This window comes from Mobula birostris, chromosome 21, assembly GCF_030028105.1.
Source record: "Mobula birostris isolate sMobBir1 chromosome 21, sMobBir1.hap1, whole genome shotgun sequence".
In the NCBI taxonomy this organism is placed as follows: domain Eukaryota; kingdom Metazoa; phylum Chordata; class Chondrichthyes; order Myliobatiformes; family Myliobatidae; genus Mobula; species Mobula birostris.
In genome coordinates this window covers 52,492,917-52,514,699 of record NC_092390.1, presented here as the reverse complement: position 1 = coordinate 52,514,699, position 21,783 = coordinate 52,492,917, and the positions used below count along the sequence as shown (strand labels likewise).

At 39.0% G+C, this 21,783-nt stretch overlaps 1 protein-coding gene across 4 annotated transcripts in view; it reads left to right on the top strand.

Moving 5' to 3' along the window:
- bub3 (BUB3 mitotic checkpoint protein) overlaps positions 1 to 21,783 on the top strand; it is a 60,157-nt gene that overhangs the window by 20,845 nt on the left and 17,529 nt on the right. For 3 of the 4 annotated variants that reach the window (XM_072239471.1, XM_072239470.1, XM_072239468.1), the window contains exon 7: positions 4,785 to 5,001. In XM_072239471.1, coding sequence (XP_072095572.1) covers positions 4,785 to 5,001 — 217 coding nt within the window. Of the gene's footprint in view, positions 1 to 4,784; positions 5,002 to 15,992; positions 16,012 to 21,783 lie in introns of those variants that run through there. The other variant, XM_072239472.1, reaches the window with a different exon arrangement.

Below are 21,783 nucleotides of genomic sequence, written 5' to 3'. Positions count from 1 at the left end.
TTTTTGTGAGGATGCATGGACTTGAAAATGGCCTCCCACGTGGTATAGCAATAAGTGCAGCACATAGGCAGAGACTAATTGATCTCTTGATGAGTTGCAAATGGAACTGAAACCTTAAATTTGCAAATATAGCCATTGCTGGTTCTTCTATTAGAAAGAAACACATGAAGCAAAAAGAGGTGATTGGGCATAGTTTTCTGCCCTGAAGGATATGTTCCGCCCTGAGATTAAAACAAATTATTCTTAACAAACACTTCTATATACCACTATCCTAAATATGACTCTATCCAGTGGACAAGTTTCATTTTGATTTCCAATGACATTGTCTTTCATCATCATTATCATCATTAGGTGCCATGCCCAGATTGAGCTTTGACTGCCATGGCGCACACACTCCTGTTTTGGGTCAAGTGGATCAATTCATTGGTATTCATTTCCAGTTCTCCGGCTGCTGTCACCATCACCATTTGTCTTTGCTTTCCTCTTGCTTTCTTCTCTTCAATCTTTCCCATAATTACCATGCATTGTAACTCCTCTTTCCTAATCACATTTCAAATGAAGTTACGTTGCCTTTTCATGATCTCATACATTATTTCTCTTTTTGTGCTTGCTCTGTTCATGACATCCTCGTTAGATATTCGTTTTGTCCATGATACGTTGTCTTTACTAGAGACATTTATGTAAAGGAAAAAAGGATCACTTGCGATTGATTCTTCCGTGCTCGTTTCGTTCCAAGTATTCATAATGTGGCAGTTGGTTCAATTGGGTTATTCTTAAATTTTGTTCCTGGTATACTTTATGCATTTTAAGAGTATAGATGCCAGTGTATCTGTTGTGGAACTGGTGGGTGAGGAGTGGAACTAAGACTGAAGACTATCTTTGCTTAAAGCCAGAATGTTAAAGCCAGCATAGCGTTTCCTTTATCTACTGTATTTTCTTATCAGAAAAGAGTTGACTGAAGTTATGTGATGGGAACCGCAGTAGGGTACTGGGTTTCATGGCATCTGATAGGAACCAAAAGAGACTGCTAATTGAAGGTGCTTGCAAATTCTTCTGCCTTGTTATGTACACTTATTAGCCAACCTGGTGAGATGAAGGAGGGGCCAGGCCTGGAGTCACCCCACATAGTGCCCGGAACCTCCAAGTGTTGCAAACTAATCCCTCTAACATGAAGTCTAACGGGAGGCGGATCAAATGGCCTGCAGCTAACGTGACTTCACTGTGGAAGCAGTTTGATGAAGATGTTAACCAAATTCTGGAGGCAACGGCGAACGGGTGGAGGGGGGGGAGGTGGTTGATAAGAAGCTGCAAACCATGACAACAATTATTGTCAGTATCGCAGCTGAACGGTTCGGATCCCAGCCATATCACAGGCACCACCCTGCGACCCGACATTGTCCTAGTGTCTGAATGTACTAAGCAAGCGGTGCTGCTGGAGCTGACAGTCCCATGGGAAGATAGCTTGGAAGAGGCCTTTGAAAGGAAGCTCTCCAAGTACGCAGGACTGGTCAGCAACTGTCAGCAGGCTGGATGGAGAGTGAGGTGTCTCCCAGTGGAGGTTGGTTGTAGGGGATTTGTAGCCCGTTCCTTAGAGCCTTCAGCATTTTGGGCATCGAGGGAGAGAGGAAGAGGAGAGCCATCCGCAGTACCACCAATGTGGCAGAGAGGGCCTCAATATGGCTGTGGCTCAAAAGAGGGGAGCCATGGAGTCATAAGTAGCTAGCCATCTGGACACAAGCTGGGGTCTGATCAGCCCCGGCTGGGTCACCTGGAGGAGGTTGTATGCTGTTGAAAGACCTGAAACACCCGATGATTCCAGGAACATCACTGAAGATATGTCCAGAAGCATCAATAGATGTATGTACACAGCTCTGCTGTCATACAGTATAGAATCTCATACTGTGTCCAGTTGTGAGACTCCAAAAATGATGTAGCAGAAGCACAGAGATGTGATATGATTGCTTAGCTCTGTTTATAACACGCTGTCATGACCTTTACAGCAAATCTCTGCCATGCTTGATGGATTAGTTTGGTCTAGCAAATGGCCCTGTGAAATCTATGGTGTAAGGTTGCTAATTGTTAATGGAATTTTGATCTAATAGAAAACAGTATGGATAGAAAATTGAGGAACTTTAAAAATACAGGAAAGCAAGGAAACAAGATAAATTCAATGTTTTTAGGGTTTATGGTATATGATAAATGAAACTCAAAATTGCAGATGCGGGAAATTTGAAATAAAATCAGAAAATGCTGGAAACATTCATCAGGTCTGGAATTGTTGTGAAAAGAGAAATCCTAGAACTGGGAAAGTAAATAAACTAGTTTCAATTTGCAGAGGAAAAGATGGATAGGACAAAGGGAATACCTCTGCAAGGATGAAGCCAGGGTTGCTATGGTGACATTAATGAAGCCATCTGTTTGATGGTCTAATGAGGACTGAGAGAAAGCAGAGAAACTAAAAGGGTAATGTTGAAAATGGGCTGTGGGTCTGGCAGACTGGAGAGAAAAACAGTTAATTTTGCAGATGGATAACTAGCAGAATAATAGAAGAAAATAGATATATTGGTAATGTTGAAGTCTTCAATGTAGGAAATTAAAGAACAGTTTAAAAAATTGTATTATCTGATGATACTGTAATTGTATTTTAACAGACCGGATATTTTAAAGAGTTTATGTGCAATTTGCTGACAATGGGCAAAAACCAGCTTATAAGAATGTGCTAATTATCTAGCACAAGTTCAAAAAAAAATTACAGGTTTCCCCAGCTATCTGAAGGTAGAGCGTTCCTATGAAACCATTTGTAAGCCAAAATGGCGTAAAGCGAAGAAGCAATTACCATTAATTTATATGGGAAAAATTTTTGAGTGTTCCCAGACCCAAAAAATAACTACCAAATCATACCAAATTGCACATAAAACCTAAAATAACACTAACATATAGTAAAAGCAGGAATGATATGATAAATACACAGCTGTATAAAGTAGAGATATTTAAAATTATGAGGGGGATAGATAGAGTTGATGTGGATAGGCTTTTTCAATTGAGAGTAGGGGAGATTCAAACAAGACATGATTGAGAGTTAAGGGGCAAGAGTTTAGGGGTAACACGAAGGGGAACTTTACTCAGAGAGTGGTAGCTGCGTGGAACGAGCTTCTAGTACAAATGGTAGAGGCAGGTTTGATTTTGTCATTTAAAAAAAAAATTGGATGGGTATATGGACAGGAAAGGAGTGGAGGGTTATGGGCTGAGTACAGATAGATGGGACTAGGTGACAGTAAGCTTTCGGCACGGACTAGAAGGGCCGAGATGGCCTGTTTCCGTGCTGTAATGCTTATATGGTTATAGAAATAATGTATGTACAGTGTAGTTTCACTTATCAGAATCAGGAAGATTGAGCCAAAACCGATTTGTAGAAAAAAATTGGCACATACACGCATGTGCACACACCTGCCCATGCAAGGCTTCATGGTCATGGTAGTCTTTCTGGAGTAAACGTAAGTTTCAAGCAGGCATCTTTTTTCTTAAAAGCGAAAATCCTCTTTCGGTTAGGGAAAACAGGTACTAATGTAAGTCTTTCGTAAAGGTGAAGTTGCGTAAAGTGAATGTTCGGAAAGCGGGGGATACCTGTATTATGAAAGAGCTGCCTGCAAACAACTGGCCTTGTAGCCAGGAATTATTCACATTGCAATCTTTATGCAATTTAGGCAGTTCTGAATTTCCAAGAAGACTCCCAAAATGAGGACATTAATGGGCAATTTCTTAAAGTTTTAGTACTTTTTATTTATTTACAAAATACTGATTTTTAGCAAAGTAACCAGCAAATAATGGTGGTGTGGTTTTTAATTTTTCAGTTATTTAAGATGATTTGCTTTTGGATATATTTTCACCAAACTGCTTAAATGTATCTAATGTACTCAGATTGTTATTTGTACCCAGAGCAGAAACAAGTTTCCTTGCTGTTTCTTTATTTGTCTGAATAGGTGGACAACAGTGTCTTGATGACTAACCATCTTGAGCATTTACAAAAGCCTCATAACTTTGAAAGTAACCTTTGTTTAATTTTTGGAGTGACAGATCTTGATGCTGATGATCTGGAAGACAAAATAGATTATAGCAGATGGGGCAATTTGGGAACATTTCTGAACGCAGTCTGAAATACTGTGTTTATTCATTCATGGGATGGGACATCATTGGAATAATTGTTCACCCTTGTTTCCCTTGGAGATGTCTGGTCAGTACCTTAATATCTAAGATGCCTTTTTAGGTTATGTTTCTGTGTTTTTACCATTGATCTTAATGTTATAAATTATAGCTTTCAGTCTGCAAATGAAAGCCACGAGATTAGTGGAAATGTGTATATTTTAGAAATCTATAAATGCAAAAAAATTGGACAAGAAATAAATTATTTGACCCTTTGAGTCTGCTCTACCATTCAATGCAGTCACGGCTTAAATGCAGCAAGTGCTTGGTTTACATTGAAAACCGATGAACTATGCAGGGTTGATAGAAATTTTTCATTTTTTACAAATGGGAGTTTCTAACTCTTGTGTTTGACAAGTGATACTGTACTAAAGCACTTTATTTAGAGCACCAGATTTCAAGTAAGACTGATGGGGATTTCAAATGAAGCTTGAGCTTATTTAATACAGTATATTGACCTTTTAAATGTATTAAAAAACTTAATAACTTGGTGGCCATCAAATCAAGCTAACAGACATAGTTAAAGCGGTGTTTTAAGTATAAGAAATGTAGCAGTAATTTACAGCAAACTTTTTTTTATTTAGGTGGCTCTGATGGATTTGTGAATATCTGGGATCCTTTCAATAAGAAAAGATTGTGTCAGTTCCACCGCTATCCCACCAGTATTGCATCGCTTTCCTTCAGCAATGATGGCTCTGCTATTGCAATAGCATCATCATACATGTATGAAAAAGGTGAAATAGAACACCCTGAAGACACTATCTATATTCGGCAAGTGACAGATGCGGAAACAAAGCCCAAGTGAGTTTCTCCTCAGCTGGCTTTTATCCTTTCTACCATTTGTCCAAACATTTATTAATTTTTCTAATTTCACGAAAGAAATTGATGTTGAGTAGATAACACAGTTGCTAGCAGAGCTAGTATTGATTTTATCTTGTTCTCCCAAGCTTTCAATATCCGTTGGATGATAGACGTCATATTGATAAAAATGTGCCTACTTGTTTTCTCAGACAGTATGTCAAATGTATCTTTTTGTGCAATGTTGCTTAGAACAAATGCTTGGTCTTTTACATTAGAAATATTCTCTCATTTTCATTTTTCTGTGTAACATTGTTCAATTATAGAAGACTCAAACATTGAAATCTGCGCAATTTTCAGCAGTGATCAGTTAAAAAACAGCTATTAAAATCGCAGTGTATGAAATGTTTCAGCTGCTCAGGTATGCTGATTCTTGGTCTAGCTGTAAGTTCATCAGACATCCAATCTGAATTTGTGTGGAAGAAGACCGAAAAGATGACAAATAGCTATCTACCATAATTCTTCATGTTTTAACCAGTTGTAAATAAACCTATTTCAGAGGTTGAAGCATACTCAAATTTCCCTTTCAAGTTCACTTATATGCATTTATTTTGTACTTTAATGTTTAAAATTTCAATAAAAGATATTAATAAAAATGATTTTTTTATTTGAGAGTTTCTGTATTACTTTCTGGTTTAAGTGCTGAATTGTACACATATCAATGGAGACAGATGCAGATACATAAAATAAGACATTTGGCACTTCGCCTGATGCTTACTAATTGTAAGCTTGATTTTCTTAATCCTTTCTTGAAAAATATTAAAGGGTTAATCTGCATGAAACTTGCTTAAAAGTCAATAAATTCTAGGATTTGGAAGATTAACAAGTTAATAGAAAAGTGAGGAAGAAAATAGCAGAAAACCTATCTACAGAAATGGGTTTTTGTAATTATAGATGAAAATATACCAGAAGGCACTTGAACAACATAATCAACTGCTCAGGTAACAATGCTCGTCCTCCAGAACAGTGTGAGGTGTTTTCATTAGGTTGAACTACTGCAGAAGCAACTGGGCTTTGTATCTGCAAACCTTGCATATGATTTCTAAGCTTCCTATTCTGCCTCTAGGTGATATTATCAGCTGCGCTGCCTGGCCTGAGCACCCTTGTTGAGATGCTGGAAGAGGTTGTATAGGATAGCTTGACACTTCTAGATCTTTGTGACCAATTAGTTATTTTCCAGTTGGGGAGTGGAAAGACAAAAGAGAAGATAAAACAGAATTTTATTGGTGTTTATTTTATGATCAGCTTCAACATATGTCTGATGAAGGAACATCATAATCAAAAAATCTTTTTAGCAGACTCCATACCCTTTTTTTGGCCAAGCTGATTTTATAATCCTTGAAAACACTGCTTGAGATTTCTTCGGTCTGCATAGTTTTCTAATGGACTTGAAAGAACAGATGCATTTCTTGGTTTCAAACACTCGAGTCTTAGTTAATCCTTTACACAATTACAAGAAAGATGATGGTCCTTGAAGGGCACAGGTTATTCTGCTAGACAGCCTTAGTTTTATTTGTAACCCATTTGCCCTAAGCTTTATTTTCTAACTTGTAGCAGCACTTTATGGAGCTGTATATGACCTCTTGGCTTTTAGATGTGGTGGTGGATGGTTGAGTTGCAGTGTATTCTATACAAGCAGAAATTACACCTGCAAACGTTTCGCTTAATTTGCAGCTTGGGTGTTAACAGTTTCTACTTGTGCTCTAGCCATTTGCATTGAACTGTGGAGAAACAAACAGCTTAATTACAGTTGCGCACATCAAAGTTGCTGGTGAACGCAGCAGGCCAGGCAGCATCTCTAGGAAGAGGTGCAGTCGACGTTTCAGGCCGAGACCCTTCGTCAGGATCGTACCTCTTCCTAGAGATGCTGTCTGGCCTGCTGCGTTCACCAGCAACTTTGATGAGTGTTGCTTGAATTTCCAGCATCTGCAGAATTCCTGTTGTTTAATTACAGTTGCTCTTTGATTAGATTGTGATTGGGGAGTGCTGTGTAACATTGAATAAAGTGTTGGGTTGCAAGTCTGTTACCACATTACAGAATGGATAACTGTAAATGGGGGGGAGGAGAGACTGATTATTACATATTTATAACAGGCTCACAGCTGATGTAAGACTAATCTAAAATTTAGCTGGGTGTAATTTAAAGAATACCATACAAAATAAATGCAGGAGTAGATCACCTGGCCTCAAGCCTGCCCTGTTACTCAGTATGATTATGGCTCTTATACCCAGGTCTCAACTCCTCTGTGCCAGAACCCTCACCTAATCTTCCAAAATTTTATCTACTTCCACTTTAAATTCTAATGAACTACCCTTCATAATTCTCTGGAGTAGAGAATTCCAGAGACTCTCTAACCTCAGGGTATTGGGGAAGAGAATGGAATTTCTGTGCATCTCTTATCAAGAAGCAAAGAGACTCCCAGTAGTGAAAACATCTCAACATCTATCCTGTTATGTACCCTTCAGAGCAATGTTATAATTATATCTCCCTTTATTCTCCTAAACTTGAATACAGACCTGACCTGCCAAACCTCTCTTGATAGGGCAGTCCTCTCATTACAGGCGTTGGTCTGATGAATCTCTTCTGGCCTGCTTCCAGATCAATGCAAGGGAACTGAAGGTATGTGTGGTACTCCCAAGTTTGGCTTCGCTAACACCCTGTACAATGGTAACAAAGCTTTCCTTTTCCTCTGCAATAAAGATCAATATTTATCCTCTTAACCAGCAGCATCTGCTTGCTAGCCGTTTGTGGTTCATGCACAGGAACAATGAGATCTCTATTTATTTGCAGTCTCTTTCCATTGTGATAATGTGGTCAGATGTGTATTTAGTGACTGAGATGTGGTTGGTTTCCAGCGTAAAGGTTGGTTTACTGCTTATTTTTTGAGATTTTGTTTATTCACACTGACACATTTGTTGCTCACATGGAGAGTGATAGATTGAGTGGGTATTGAGCAAATCAAGGGATATGATCATAATCCTACAGAATAGCCCTGGTGAAAGATCAACCATAATCTCAACAGGTGTGGTGCAGGTTTGATAAACTGGATGGTATGCTTCCATTGTGTTTGTAAATTTTTACAGCAGGAACAGTGATGGGCATGATTAGATGTGCAACACAGATACTGTTTGGAATATCTTAATTAGGCTGTAGGATGAATAAGATTGGAGATTGCTGATCAGGAAGCTATGACATGCCCAATATTAAATTGACAATTGCTTTGATCAATTACACATTTCTGGAAGAGAGGGGAAATTATCTCCTCTGGAATCTATTTTAGTTCTGTTCCGCTAGAAGACAAGATGTCAACTGCAATCAAAGGAACTAGTGCAGTTCATTTAATTATAATTAAAAAGGAAGATGATACACAAATTTGTCCTGATGAATATTTTTTGAATAATTTTGGGTGTATGTTATCAATATGAATATCTTTATCCATGCCTATTAAATGGCTCCTACTAAACAAGAATACTGAATATACAGTGCCTATTAGAAGTATTCATCCCCTTGGAAGTTTTCATGTTTTATTGTTTTACAATGTTGAATCACAATGGATTTAATTTAGTTATTTTTGACACTGATCAACAGAAAAAGATTTTTTTTGTGTCAAAGTGAAAACATAATCTACAAAGTGATCTAAATTAATTAGAAATATACAACACAAAATAATTGATTGCTTAAGTATTCACCACCTTTAATATGATACACCAACTCATCACTGGTGCAGTCAATTGGTTTTAGAGGTCACATAATTAGTTAAATGGAGATCACCATGTGCAGTCAAGTTGTTTCAATTGATTGTAGTAAAAATACACCTTGTACCTGGAAGGTCCAACTGCTGGTGAGTCGGTATCTTGGCTAAAGCTACACCATGAAGACAAAACACTCCAAGGTTATTGGAAAGTACATGTCGGGATAGATACAAGAAAATTTCCAACTCACTGATTGTGGAGTACAGTTAAGTCAATCATCCAGAAATGGAAAAAATATAGCACAGCTATAAATCTGCCTAGAGCAGGCCGTCTTCAAAAACTGAGTGACCGTGCAAGAAGGGGATGAGTGAAGGAGGCCATCAAGAGACTTATGCCAACTCTGGAGAAGTTACAATTTTCAGTGGCTGAAATGGGAGAGACTGCGCATATATCAACTGTTGCCTGGGTGCTCACCAGTGGCAAAGAAAAAGCCACTGTTGGAAAAAAAAACTCTAATGAAATCTCGGCTAGAGTTTGCCAGAAGGCATGTGGGAGACTTTAAAGTCAGCTAGAAGAAGGTTCTATGGTCTGATGAAACCAAAATAGAGCTTTTTGACCATCAGATTAAATGCCATGTTTGGTGTAAGACAAACACTGCACATTTATCAAAAACACACCATCCCTACCATGAAGCATGATGGTGGTTGCATCATGCTCTAGGGATGCTTCACTGTAGCGGGCCCTGGAAGGCTTGTGAAGCTAAAATGAATGCAGCAAAATACAGGTTCACAATCCCTTATCCGAAATCCTTGGGACCAGTTGCATTTGGAAATTCAGAACCCTCCCCTCCCCCCCACCCCCGATACCAAAAAATACGTATGCTCAAGTCCCTTATTTAACTGGTCTCAGTGCAGTGGACTTTAGGACCCGGCGGTGCACCAAACCTATACACATCCTCCCGTATACTTTAAATCATCTCTAGATTACTTATAATACCTAACACAATGTAAATGCTATGTAAGTAGTTGTTATACTGCATTGTTTAGGGAATAATAACAAGAAAGAAATTTATTTCCAACAAAAACATTCAATAAAACATAAAAAATATACAGCTTCAAACGAACCGAATCAAACACATGGTAAATGACTATTTGAATAAATGTAGAATGTCACTGTCACTGTAAAACTTCAGTAACTTGTCTTTTTGTTTATTTAAATCATATACAGTGGGGTAGTTCTGGCACTATTTTCTTCAGTAAGACGCCGCACAGACACACCATGATCAAGCTTCTGCAAAAACTCCACTTTCTGTGTCATTGATAATGATAGATGCTTCCTTCTCTTTTTCCAATTGTTACCCATAGGGGTATCTGCAGCTCTTTTTGACATTTTCACTGTGAAATTAGACACAAAGTCAACAGTGAACACAAAATATCAGCGAACTGCAAATGCACGTGTAACCAGTACAAGCGCTGAACCACAACTGACGTCTGGCGGCCTCTGCTTGTGCTGCCACGTCACACCTGAGTGACGTCAGCTGTTGGCGAAAAAAACTTTGGTTTTTGGAGCTTTTTGGATTTCAGAATTTTGGATAAGGGAATGTGCACCTGTACAGGGAAATCCTGGAGGAAAACCTGATGCAGTCTGCAAGAGAAGTGTGAATTGGGAGAAGATTTGTTTTCCTGCAAGACAATGACCCCAAACATAAAGCCAAAGGTACACAGGAATGGCTTAAAAACAGTAAAGTCAATGTGCTGGAGTGGCCAAGTCTGAGTCCAAGCTTCAATCCAATTGAGAATTTGTGGTTAGGCTTGAAAAGGGCTGTTCACTCATGATCCCCGTGCTATCTGACAGAGCTGGAGCAGTTTTGTGAAGAAGAATGGGGTAAAATTACAGTGTCCAGATGTGCAAAGCTGGTAGAGACCTATCCACACAGACTCAAGGCTGTAATTGCTGCCAAAGTGGCACCTACTAAATACTGACTTGAAGGGTGTGAGTAATTATGCAATCAATAATTTTGTGTTTAATAATTGTAATAAACATATCAATTTGTAGAAATTTGTTTTCACTTTGACACAATAGTGTCTTTATCTGTTGATCACTATTAAATAAGCCAAATTAAATCCACTGTGATTCAATGTTGTAAAACAATAAAACATGAAAACTTCCAAGGAGGGTGAATATTTTTTAACGGTACTGTACATGGTGAATGACTGCCATAGTTAAAATTGTGATGGATTTGACCTGCAAAACTCTTCCAGCACCTTACATGAAGTACCTTTTATTGCCATTCCATCCAGGTGTTTGGAGGGAATATTTTGCAGATAGCAGCTGGCATATTCCTTTCATGATTTTTAAAAGAATCTTTTCCGTGACTTACTGTTTCTGTGGTTTGTAGGACTGGATGTCATATGTTTTGAAGTATGCTCTTTATGGATTCTGGTTTGAGGTTTAATAGATTTGGTTTGGGTTTTCTGTAGTATTCTAGCCAGAGGTGTCTTTGATCTGTTTTTTTTTCGCTGGAATATGGCTTCTTTGTTTATGAATATTAATTATTGGATAGTAAATAAAGCTTTTGGGATCCTTATCCTGTTAAAATTTTGCTCAATTTGTACTTGCACAATAGTTAGATAATTAGGAGAGTGCAGTGTTGCAGAGATTGCAGTATGTAATCTAAGTTTGTAGTTCAGTGCAGTACTGGAAGTCATGCATGCAAGAGGCTTGCTTTTAAAAGAGAAATTCACCTGTCCTTTAAAGTAGATGAGGTAATCTTAAAGGTACTATTTGCAGATTTTGGCTTAGGAAGCAAAGGGGAAGTTATTTTTTCATTGTTATTTCTAAGGGTTTTTAATAATAGTTCAACTTTTTATTAGTGACTTCATTTTTAAAGTCATTTTCAAGATTGCTCTATGTCAGACCATTTAAATTGCAGACTTACCTTTTGTCTGGGCCTGGTTATTGCTGGAGTAAAGTATAAGTTGTTAATGTTGATATTCTGCATCCTTTGTCTCAACTTTATTTCAACTGTACTGCATTGAGATATCTAAGATCATAAAGTATCTCTATGTTGCATTCTCCCCTAAGCTGAGGAGCAATCACTTTCTTGATTTCTATTGTTGATGAGTTATGTATAAATTACAGGTTGAGTACCCCTTATCCAAAATTCCAAAATCCAAAAATCTCTGAAATTTGAAATTTTTTTGGTTACCGATATAATGTCACAAATGGAAATTTCCACAAGGTGCTACGAGGGTTCCCAGGCAATGTACAGGTCTCTGTGCACCACAGACAGTTCTGAGAAGTGATCTCACATATGTAATGAACAGACATTAATGGAAAAATAGAAAAACACTGCAGAAAGTGAAAAATGAAGATCATGTATTGAAAGGGTGAATTCATTAGTGCTGGAGTAAACATAACTGCTTAATGGTATGCTGATCATGAAACAAGTAATCTATCACAAATTTAAAAATGGAAGGTAATTGTTTTGTGTACAAATTATTTAAATTATGCTATATTTATATTATATGTCTTCATATTTATATATCTGCTGCCAGAGAAGGAAACTGGTGGCCTACCACTGCATCGCAGCTCATTGTGCCCAGAGAACAGGTCTTTTGTATTCGAGTGGTCTCTCTCTTTTGATGTCAGAGGACGTTACCGAAGTTCTGCGTTTATGGTTTGGACTATGGAACATGGACTTTTTCAGTCTTACAGCTTTTATAGTCTGTGTTTTCGCCTGTTCTTTCTCGTTTTTTTTAAGTTGGGGAGGGCGGTTTGATGTTCTTGTATTATGTTATTATTGTGGGGAGGTTGTTTGTGGGCTGATGTTCCTGTGTTTTGTACGGGGGAGAGAGTTGATTTTCTTGTTGTGTTTTGTTCCAATCTTTTTGTGCAGGGGTAGGGATTAATGTTGAGTTTTGTGTGGGGGAAGGGGTTTTTGGGGTTGATAATAGTGTTGCCGTTCTATTTTTTGTGCAAGGGGGTGGGTTTACTGTTTCTCTTTGAACAACTTCCATGATTTTCTTTGTTTCATGGCTATCTCTAAAAGACGAATCTCAGAGTTCTATACTGCATACATACCTTAATAATGATATATGTGGTCGTGGGCAGCCAATCAACTGACAGTCTGTGGAGGATTCAGCTCCATCAAGTCAGACTGTCCACTCTGTGAGCTTCACGCCAGCTGTACATAAGATGAATATGTAATGTAAACAGATTTCATGTTTAGGCTTGGGTTCTATCCCCAAGGTATCTCATTATATAGGTGCAAATATGCTGAAATCCGAAACACTTCGGGCCCCTTTTTGGATAAGGGATGCTCAACCTGTATTTTCTTGGTCTAAATACTAATGCATAGGCTTGACTCATTTACTCTGCCAGTACCTTTGCTAATAATAGGAGTCATGAGGCATATTATCACTTCCAGAGTACCATCTGCATTAAGTATTCATTGTGCCATAATATTGAAAGACTTGTCTTCTGAAAAGTAATTTGCTGCACAACATCTAGATGTGGTGCCAGATTTTAATTGTGTAGGGATCATTTGAAAATTACAGTTTTGCCTCCTTGGATAATCAGAATATCTTTTTGCCATTTACAAAATCCTTTGCTTTGTAGTCCCTATAATGGCACAATTATAAAACAATGTTCTTATCTGAGTTGGGAAGTGGGCTAAATTACAATGACTTGATTTTAAAACTCTCTGTAGAATCATGGTTATTCAAGCACAGGAGGCAGCTCTTTGCCCAATTGAGTGTGTGCTAGCAGTTTATCCCATTCTGCAGCTTTTTTTCGATGGCCTTGCGAAGGTTTTCCCTTGCTGTTACCCAGTTCCTTTTGAAAGTCATAATAGAATTGTGATGCAGTCTTGCATGAAAATAATTTTACTAATGTCTCTTTTACACCTTTAAACATCTGAGCACATATGTCTAAAGGCCTCTGTTTCTCAATTGCACTCGAATTATATATTGCAAAATGCTAGTTTGCAATGCTATTCTAATCCATTTAATGTCTTTGTGAAAGTTGTTTTATTAAACAAAGAGAAAACAGTTTCCTATTAAAGGAAATACAACTCCCATAGACCTACTGCTAGAGGAGACCCCAGTTGACAACAAATGCAAGAATCATCAATAACCCTTTAATAACATTTGTGACCACAGTTCAAATGGGAAGTCCACTCAATTGATCTAAGAAATGAATGGTCATCCAGCAATTCAGGATTCTCTCATTTCCTCTGCTGTTCAATATTCCTGGCAACATTGAATGAAAGGGTAGTTTTAGCTTTTGGCCCTTGGCATTACTTACAATCTCTTTCCAAAGTCCTTTCCAGCAGTGGAAAATCTTATATACACATGGTCCTAAAACTTCCGGTCACCATGACAAGTTGCTGTAGCAAACAAGCTTTAAGCCATTTAACACATTAGCCATTACCACGGGTGGTTTTTAACACCGTTAGCTGCAAGTATCACAATATTAATAAACCAAGTAGGATATATAATATTATTCTAAACTGATCACAAAATGCTTCCCGCCTTCGGTGTCACACTACATATTCCACTGTATATTACTTTTGCCTAGAATGTGCAGAACTGGCACTGCCCCCCTTGCTCCCCTCACACCTAAACATCTACAGGCTGGGTTTGGAGGGCCTGTCTTGTTAGCCTCCTGCCTACTCAACTAGCCCCAAACACAGAGAAAGTATGCTATTTAAGCTTTTTAATGTCTGGGTATATTTAAAACAGAGATTGATAGTTTCTTGATTAGTAAGGATCAAAGGTTAAGGGGAGAAGACAGGAGAATGGAATTGTGGGGGGAAATAAAGCAGCTATGATCAAATTGCAAAGCAGGCTCAATAGGCAGAATAGTCAAATTCTCCTCCTACAGCTATGGACCTAAGGAATTTATAGATTCTGAAAAGTATTAAAATTGAAGCCAAAACAAAAACAGTAAGTTAAATTAGTCAGCAGGTTTTTGGATCCTACATTAGTATTGGCCATACATAGGGTCTGATTGGCAGTACTACACTGTGATGCTGTGCAATCTCAACAGCATTCGTAGCAGCTCAAGTCTCATAGTTGTACCCAGACCCTCAGCACATGTGAATAGCATTGAGTAATGCCTCAGTTTAAATGGCTGAAAACTGATAGTTATGAACAAAACTGCTGGTTACAGTCAGGGCAGTTTAGTCTTTTGCCTCTTCCCATCCTTCTTACCAGAGCGTATCTACCCATCCCACAAGCTGGAAAGGTTTCATGAAACTCAATAAATTTGATACTCTGCAATTGTCTTCTGGTAAAATACACAAGAATGATTTTGAATTAGTTGTAAAAGATGATTAAATTTGTGCAGTTGGAATTGGTTATTGAAATCAAAATATTATCATGACAAGGTTAGTCTGTATTTACAGAGATAGTTTGCAAGCGGCCTTCTACATCCCTATGTAGCAGATGGCTTGCAATTTCCTGGATAGTTCCAGAGAAGTATGGTTAAGGATGGGCTCCTGGGAATTACTGAGATTTTAATTTGATTAGGTAACAAAAATATAGCCATTAATAGTAATTGTGGCATCATTTCGTGACTGGAAGCAATTGGCCATTGGCAAACAATTGGTCCCAGTGGGAAGACTGCAACTGCGTAATACTCAGGCAAAAGCAGAGTTAAGCCACTTATTTATAATTTTTTTTAATGGTAATTGCATTGCATTAGAGCAAATGTCGACTCAGACAATTTTTATTTAACTGAATTTAATGAACAAACCAAAAATGAGTTTAATGGGTTAGGAAAATTTCCAGCAACTAACTGAAATACCCTAAACCAGGAATTGACTGTAATAGCTTAATGATTATTCCTTTTTGGTGCATCAGAGTTATACAGAATGCCAATCTCAGCCCATTTTTGAAACTGGGCTCATAAAATGTAGCTGTCTAAATATCTTTATTTGCACTTCCAAATAAATTTAAGCTTGTATTTTTTAAAAATCTTAATTGAACATTGAGACATGCCTTTATTTCTCCAGATCCTAAGAAAGGAAGATCTGAAATATAACATTTTTATTTGAACATTATTAATTTTGTATTGGGTGAGTAAAATTTAATTGCAGTCTCAATTAAACTGGAGAGGCATTCACTGGTGAAAAATATAATTAATCATGCAAGAACCTTTTCAGATACTGATATAAGGACAATGTGAATTTGTGATTGTTATCAGAAGCATATGTAACAACAGGGTTTCGCTTCCAGATGAGCTCAGTGCCTTCTGTACTTGCTTTGACTGTCAAAACATGGAGGAACCTTCACAAACTCCCATAACCTTCAGTTACTTTGAGGCTGATGTGAGAGCATCCTTCAGGAGAGTAAACCCATGGAAAGCATTTCTTAGAAGATTGCAAAGATTTGGCATGACATCTAAAACTTTGACCAGTTTCCATGGATGTGTGGTGGAGAGTATATTGACTGGTTGCATCATGACCTGGTATGGAAACACCAATGCCCTTGAACGGAAAATCCTATTAAAAAAAAAGCCCTCCCCACCATTGAGCACATCTACATGGAGCACTGTCGCAGGATAGCATCATCATGGAACCCCACCACCCAGGTCATGCTCTCTTCTTGCTGCTGCCATCAGGACTCACACCACCAGGTTCAGGAACAGTTATTACTCCTCAACCATCATGCTTTTGAACCAGTGGAACAACTTAACTCAACTTCACATGTGCCCTCACTGAATTGTGCCCACAACTTATGGAGTCACTTTCAAGGATCTTCATTTCATGTTTTCAATAGTTATTACCTTATTATTATTACTATTTCTTTTATATTTGCACAGTTCGCTGTCTTTTGCATATTGGTTTAATTATTCCTGAATTATTGTCTTGTGGAATCAGAATCTGTTGCCTTGATCAACCATCAGAAATGCTATCTGGGGCACATTTTAACGATGTGTAATCCTTGGTGCTGGTGGGAAAGCTTTCCAACACTGTGGTTTCTGTTTCCCAACCTGAATTCATAATTCTAAACAGGTACACAAACATTTAAGCCAAAATTATATTTTGTGCAAAGCTCAAGATATCATACGTTACAGGAACTGTAGGCGAACATGAACAAAGGCCTTTCTTGTATTAGCTCCAGTATTGTGCAGAAAGTCATACAGGCCATGGATCAATGAGATGTGATAGAGAGAAAGGTCTAGAGGAGGGCACTGGGTTGAGCTGGTAAATGAGATTTGGGAAGTTGGGAGTTGGAATAAGTATGCTGTCAGGGATTTCAGGGATATTAGAGTACAGAACAATATGGAAGTGAGGAAGTTGGGTGGGAGGGAGTGAGAGAATGCACCAAAAATAAAACAATGCTTAAACTTTACTCCCTTGTACACCTCAGCTATTGCACAAGTGTGGTCACTATTAAAATAAGGTAGACCTCAGCTTGGCTTGTATGGCTTGGATTAAAGTGGTTTGTGCTATTTGTGGGCCTCAAATACGTAAGGAGAATTTTGGTTGAATTTCCCGGTTTGTGTGTCCTGCACAAAAGACCCAATAACATTTCACTCAGTGAGTTTTCAAATAAATATGTTTGCTTGGTGCACAATAATTTCTAGTCCTTTATATTATCTTTTTGTGTGCTGAATAGCTTGTGCATCATCACTTATCTGTTTCCCATACTGATACTAATATTTTTCACTAGTATTAGAGGTAAAGGCAATAAGCAGACTGTGCAGAGAAACCCTGTGACTGTTACCCTCAGTAACAAAAATACTCCTGTGGTTACTGTTGGAATAACCTATGAGTGGAAACTTACAGCGACCAGGTCTCTGGCACAGAATGGGGGAGAAGAGGAGATGGTCATGACAGGGGATTCAGTAGTTTGGGGAATAAACAGGGAATCCTGTAGATATGAAAGAGTTTCCTTGATAGCATGTTGCCTCCCAGGTCAGGGTCAGGGATGGCCTTGACAGAGTTCATAGCTTTTTTAAGGAGGATCATGAGCAGTCAGAAGTCATAGTACATTTTGGTTCCAACAATAGGGATGAGGTCCTGAAGAGTGAGTATAGGTTGCTAGGTACGAAACTAAGAAGCAGGACCTCAAGGCTTGTAACCTGTACCATGTAACAGTGAGGGGAAGAATAGTATGATTTGGTAGATGAACGTGTGGCTGAAGAATTAGTGCAAGGGCTTGGGTTTCAGATTTGTCCATCATTGGGTTTTCTTCTAGGGAAAGTATGACTTGTACAAGAGGGATGATTTACAAGGAAGGAACTTGAAGGGAACCACTGTCCTTGTGGACATGTTTACTAGAGTTGTTGGGGAAGGAGTTAACTACGCTTGTTGGGGTTTGGAATCAGAGTGATAGGTCAGATGATGGAGCAGTTGTAAAGGTAGATGCAACATATAGAGAGACTGAGGAAGGAAGGGCAGTGGATAGGGCATAGATGCAATCAATTAAGTGGGTTGAAATATGTTTAATTTAATGTGAGAAGGACCAGGAACAAGGATGATGAACTCAGCATGGATCAATACATGGAACTATGCCATTACAGGGACTTGGCTGTCACAGTGCAGGAATGGCTGCTGGAATTTCCAGGACTTAGAATGAAGTACAGTGATTCAAGGAAGGAAGTAAAAGAAGTGGGGAAGTGCAATTGTAATTAAGGGGTAGTATCGCAGCTGCAGAAAGGGAAGACATTGTGGAAGGATTGTCGATTGAGTCAGTGTAGGTGGAAGTCAGAAACAGGAAGGGACCAATCACTATTGGAAGTATTCTATCGACCCCACAAGAGCAACATAGATTGAGGAAGCTATCATGGCCTTGGACAGGGATAGGAGCAGGTAGTATGGGAAAGTATTTAATTGGAGGAGTACTTACTATGATGCTGTTAGGCAGGAACTCAAGAACATAAATTGGGAACAGATGTACTCGGGGAGTGTGGAGGTAATTCAGGGAGCACTTGCATGAGGTTCTCCATAGGTTTGTCCTGTTAAAGTAGGGAAAGGATGGTAAAGTGAATGAACCATGGTTGATGAGATGTAGAACATCTCGTCAAGAGGAAGAAAGAAGCATACTTAAGGTTTAGGAAACAACTATGAGACCAGGGCTCTTGAGAGTTGTAAGATATTCAGGATGGAACTTAATTAGGAACCGAGAAGAGCTAGAAGGGGGCATGGGTAGGCCTTAGCAAGTAGGATTAAGGAGAGGTTTACTGTCAGTCTAGTCATCCTTCTGTTTTTCATCCTAAAATTAGCCAAACAGGGTTAAAAGAGGAAATATGCCTAGAGTCAGAGGAGATAGGAAGAGGTCCTTAATGAATACTTCGCTTAGTGAGAGGGCCTTGACGAATGTGAGGTCAGCATAAATTGTTAGTATGCTGGAACATATCAAGACTAAGACACATGATGTACTGGAACTTTTGAAAAACGTTAGGATGCGTAAGTCCCTGGAGTTAAGAGGCAAGCAAAGGAAGAGATTGCTGTGCCTTTGGCGATAATCTTAGCTTCCTCACTAGCATGTTAAGCCTTTGTTCACAGAAGGTAATAGGGATAATCCTGGGAATTATAGACCCATGAGTTCTGGTCACCTCACTACAGGTAGGATGTGGAAACTATAGAAAAGGTGCAGAGGAGTTTTACAAGGATGTTGCCTGGATTGGGGAGAATGCTTTATGAAAATAAGTTGAGTGAACTTGGCTTTTTCTCCTTGGAGCAACAGAGGATGAGAGGTGACCAGATAGGGTTGTATAAGATGATGAGAGGCATTGATCATGTGGATAGTCAGAGGCTTATTCCCAGGGCTGAAATGGCTAACACGAGAGGGTACAGTTTTAAGGTGCTTGGAAGCAGGTACAGGGAAGATGTCAGGGGTAAGTTTTTAATGCAGAGTGTGGTGAGTGCATAGAATGGGCTGCTGGCGACGGTGGTGGAGGCAGAAACGATAGGGTCTTTTAAGAGACTCCTGGATAGGTACATGAGCTTAGAACAATAGTATGCTATGGGTAACCCTAGGTAATTTCTAAAGTAAGTACATGTTTGGCACAGCATTGTGGGCTAAAGGGCCTGTTTTGTGCTGTAGGTTTTCTATGTTTCTTTGAATCTTACATCAGTTTTGGGCAAACTAATGGAGAGGATTCTTAGTGACAGGATTTACGAACATTTGGAGAAACATTGTCTCATTAGGGCTAGTCGGTATGGCTTTGTGAGGGGCACATTGTGCCTTTTGAGTCTGATTGACTTCTTTGAGGAAGTAACAAAAAAAATTGATGAAGGTAGGGCAGCGGTTGTGGTGTATAGGGATTTTAGAAAGGTGTTTGACAAGGTTCCCTATGGTAGCTCAATCAGAAAGTCAGGATGCATGAGATCCAGGGAAACTTGGCTGTGTGGTTTCAGAACTGGCTTACCCTCAGAAGGCAGAGGCTGGTAGTAGATGGAGCACATTCAACTTGGCAATCTCTGGCTACTGGTGTTCCACTCTTTTGGGAATCCTGCTCTTTGTGATTTATATAAATGACTTTCAGTAGATGAGAAAGTGGAAGGGTGTGTTAGTAAGTTTGAAGATGACATGAAGATTGTTATGGATAGTGTAGAGCAGCTTTCCTCAATCTTTTTCCCCTGGAGAAACCCTTGAAATAACTTTCAGGTTCCGGGGAACCCTTGAGTAAAAATTATTATATCTACAGCTCACAGTATGTTAGTATGATCAGTAAGTTGTAAGTTTCCTTTTAAATCCAAGAGTCTTGTCACTTGAAGTCAAAACATTTTCTCCAAGGCCTTGCAGAGACTTGTTCAACTGGTTCATATGATGAAAAATGTCTGCTAAATAGGCTAGTTTCTGCAGCCAGTCTTCATCTTCAAAGCGCTCAGCAAAATCTGGCCTACTATTTTCTTGAAGGTACTCCTGCAATTCACCATCCAGCTCAAACACCCTGTTGAAAACTCTCCCTCTGCTAAGCCACTGGTTTTTTGTATGTGGCAGGAGACTCGTGTGTCCTTTGTCCAGATTTTCACACAGTTCTTTAGTCATTTTCGAGTGAACAGGTCTTTGTTTAACCATCTTTGTAGCATCATCCAGAACTTTTTTCATTTCATCTCCAAGAGTTTTTGACATCAGCATCTCTCTGTGAAGAAAGTGTGTTGTGACAATGTCGGGATTTTCTCTTTTTTACAAGAGAAGTGAAACCTCTCATGGAGCCAACCATTGATGGGCACCATTAGTACAGATGCCAACACAGTTCCTACAAGACAGACCCTTTGTTTCCAGATATGAGGACAAAACATTAAATATACCTTGGCCTTTGCTTGTTTCGGGCAGCTCTTTGTAACAGAAAAAGTTTTCTTGAATTTCACCATCATTTACAAATCTTACAAATGCTACAACATGATATTTATTGGTGAAATCTGTTGACTCAATAACCTGGTTAGAGAAGCTGCTGTTTTTCAGTTTATCACACAGACAAAACCTCTTCAGCATCACGTGACATGTCATCAATACATCGACTTGTAGTACCGTTTGAGAGTGAAACCTTTTCAATCCCTTGTACTGCATCTTGTCCTAACATTTTACCCACTTTAATTTTACATGCTGGCATTAGGTTCTCACCAGCTGTGTGACTTTTCCTTTTCTGGGTATTAAGTTCAGCTGATTCATGGCGCATAAGAATTCCTTCTTTAAAATGAAAATTTCCCCTCCAATTTTCTACTACACTGGTCAAGTTTGTTTGCTCCCATAAGACAGTCGGCAGCACACAAGGAGAAGCTGGGAGAGGTAATTTGGGAGGGAGTGGCTGACATCACAGCCCAAGTTGGGTGAGTCCACTCAATGCTTGGAAAACGCACTTCACACTCCTCATCAGCCTACTGTCCTTCCCTGCTTGCAATACAGCGCTCACCAATTATCAACAGCCTCTCCTATCTTGTGTCAAAAACTGAGAATGGACTTAACCAAATAAACACGGCACTACTGCGCTCTGCCACCCTGGGTTGAGAGACCCCTAACGAGATTGCTAACGGGGCTGCTTGGTCACTGCCCACCACTGAGTGCTAGCATC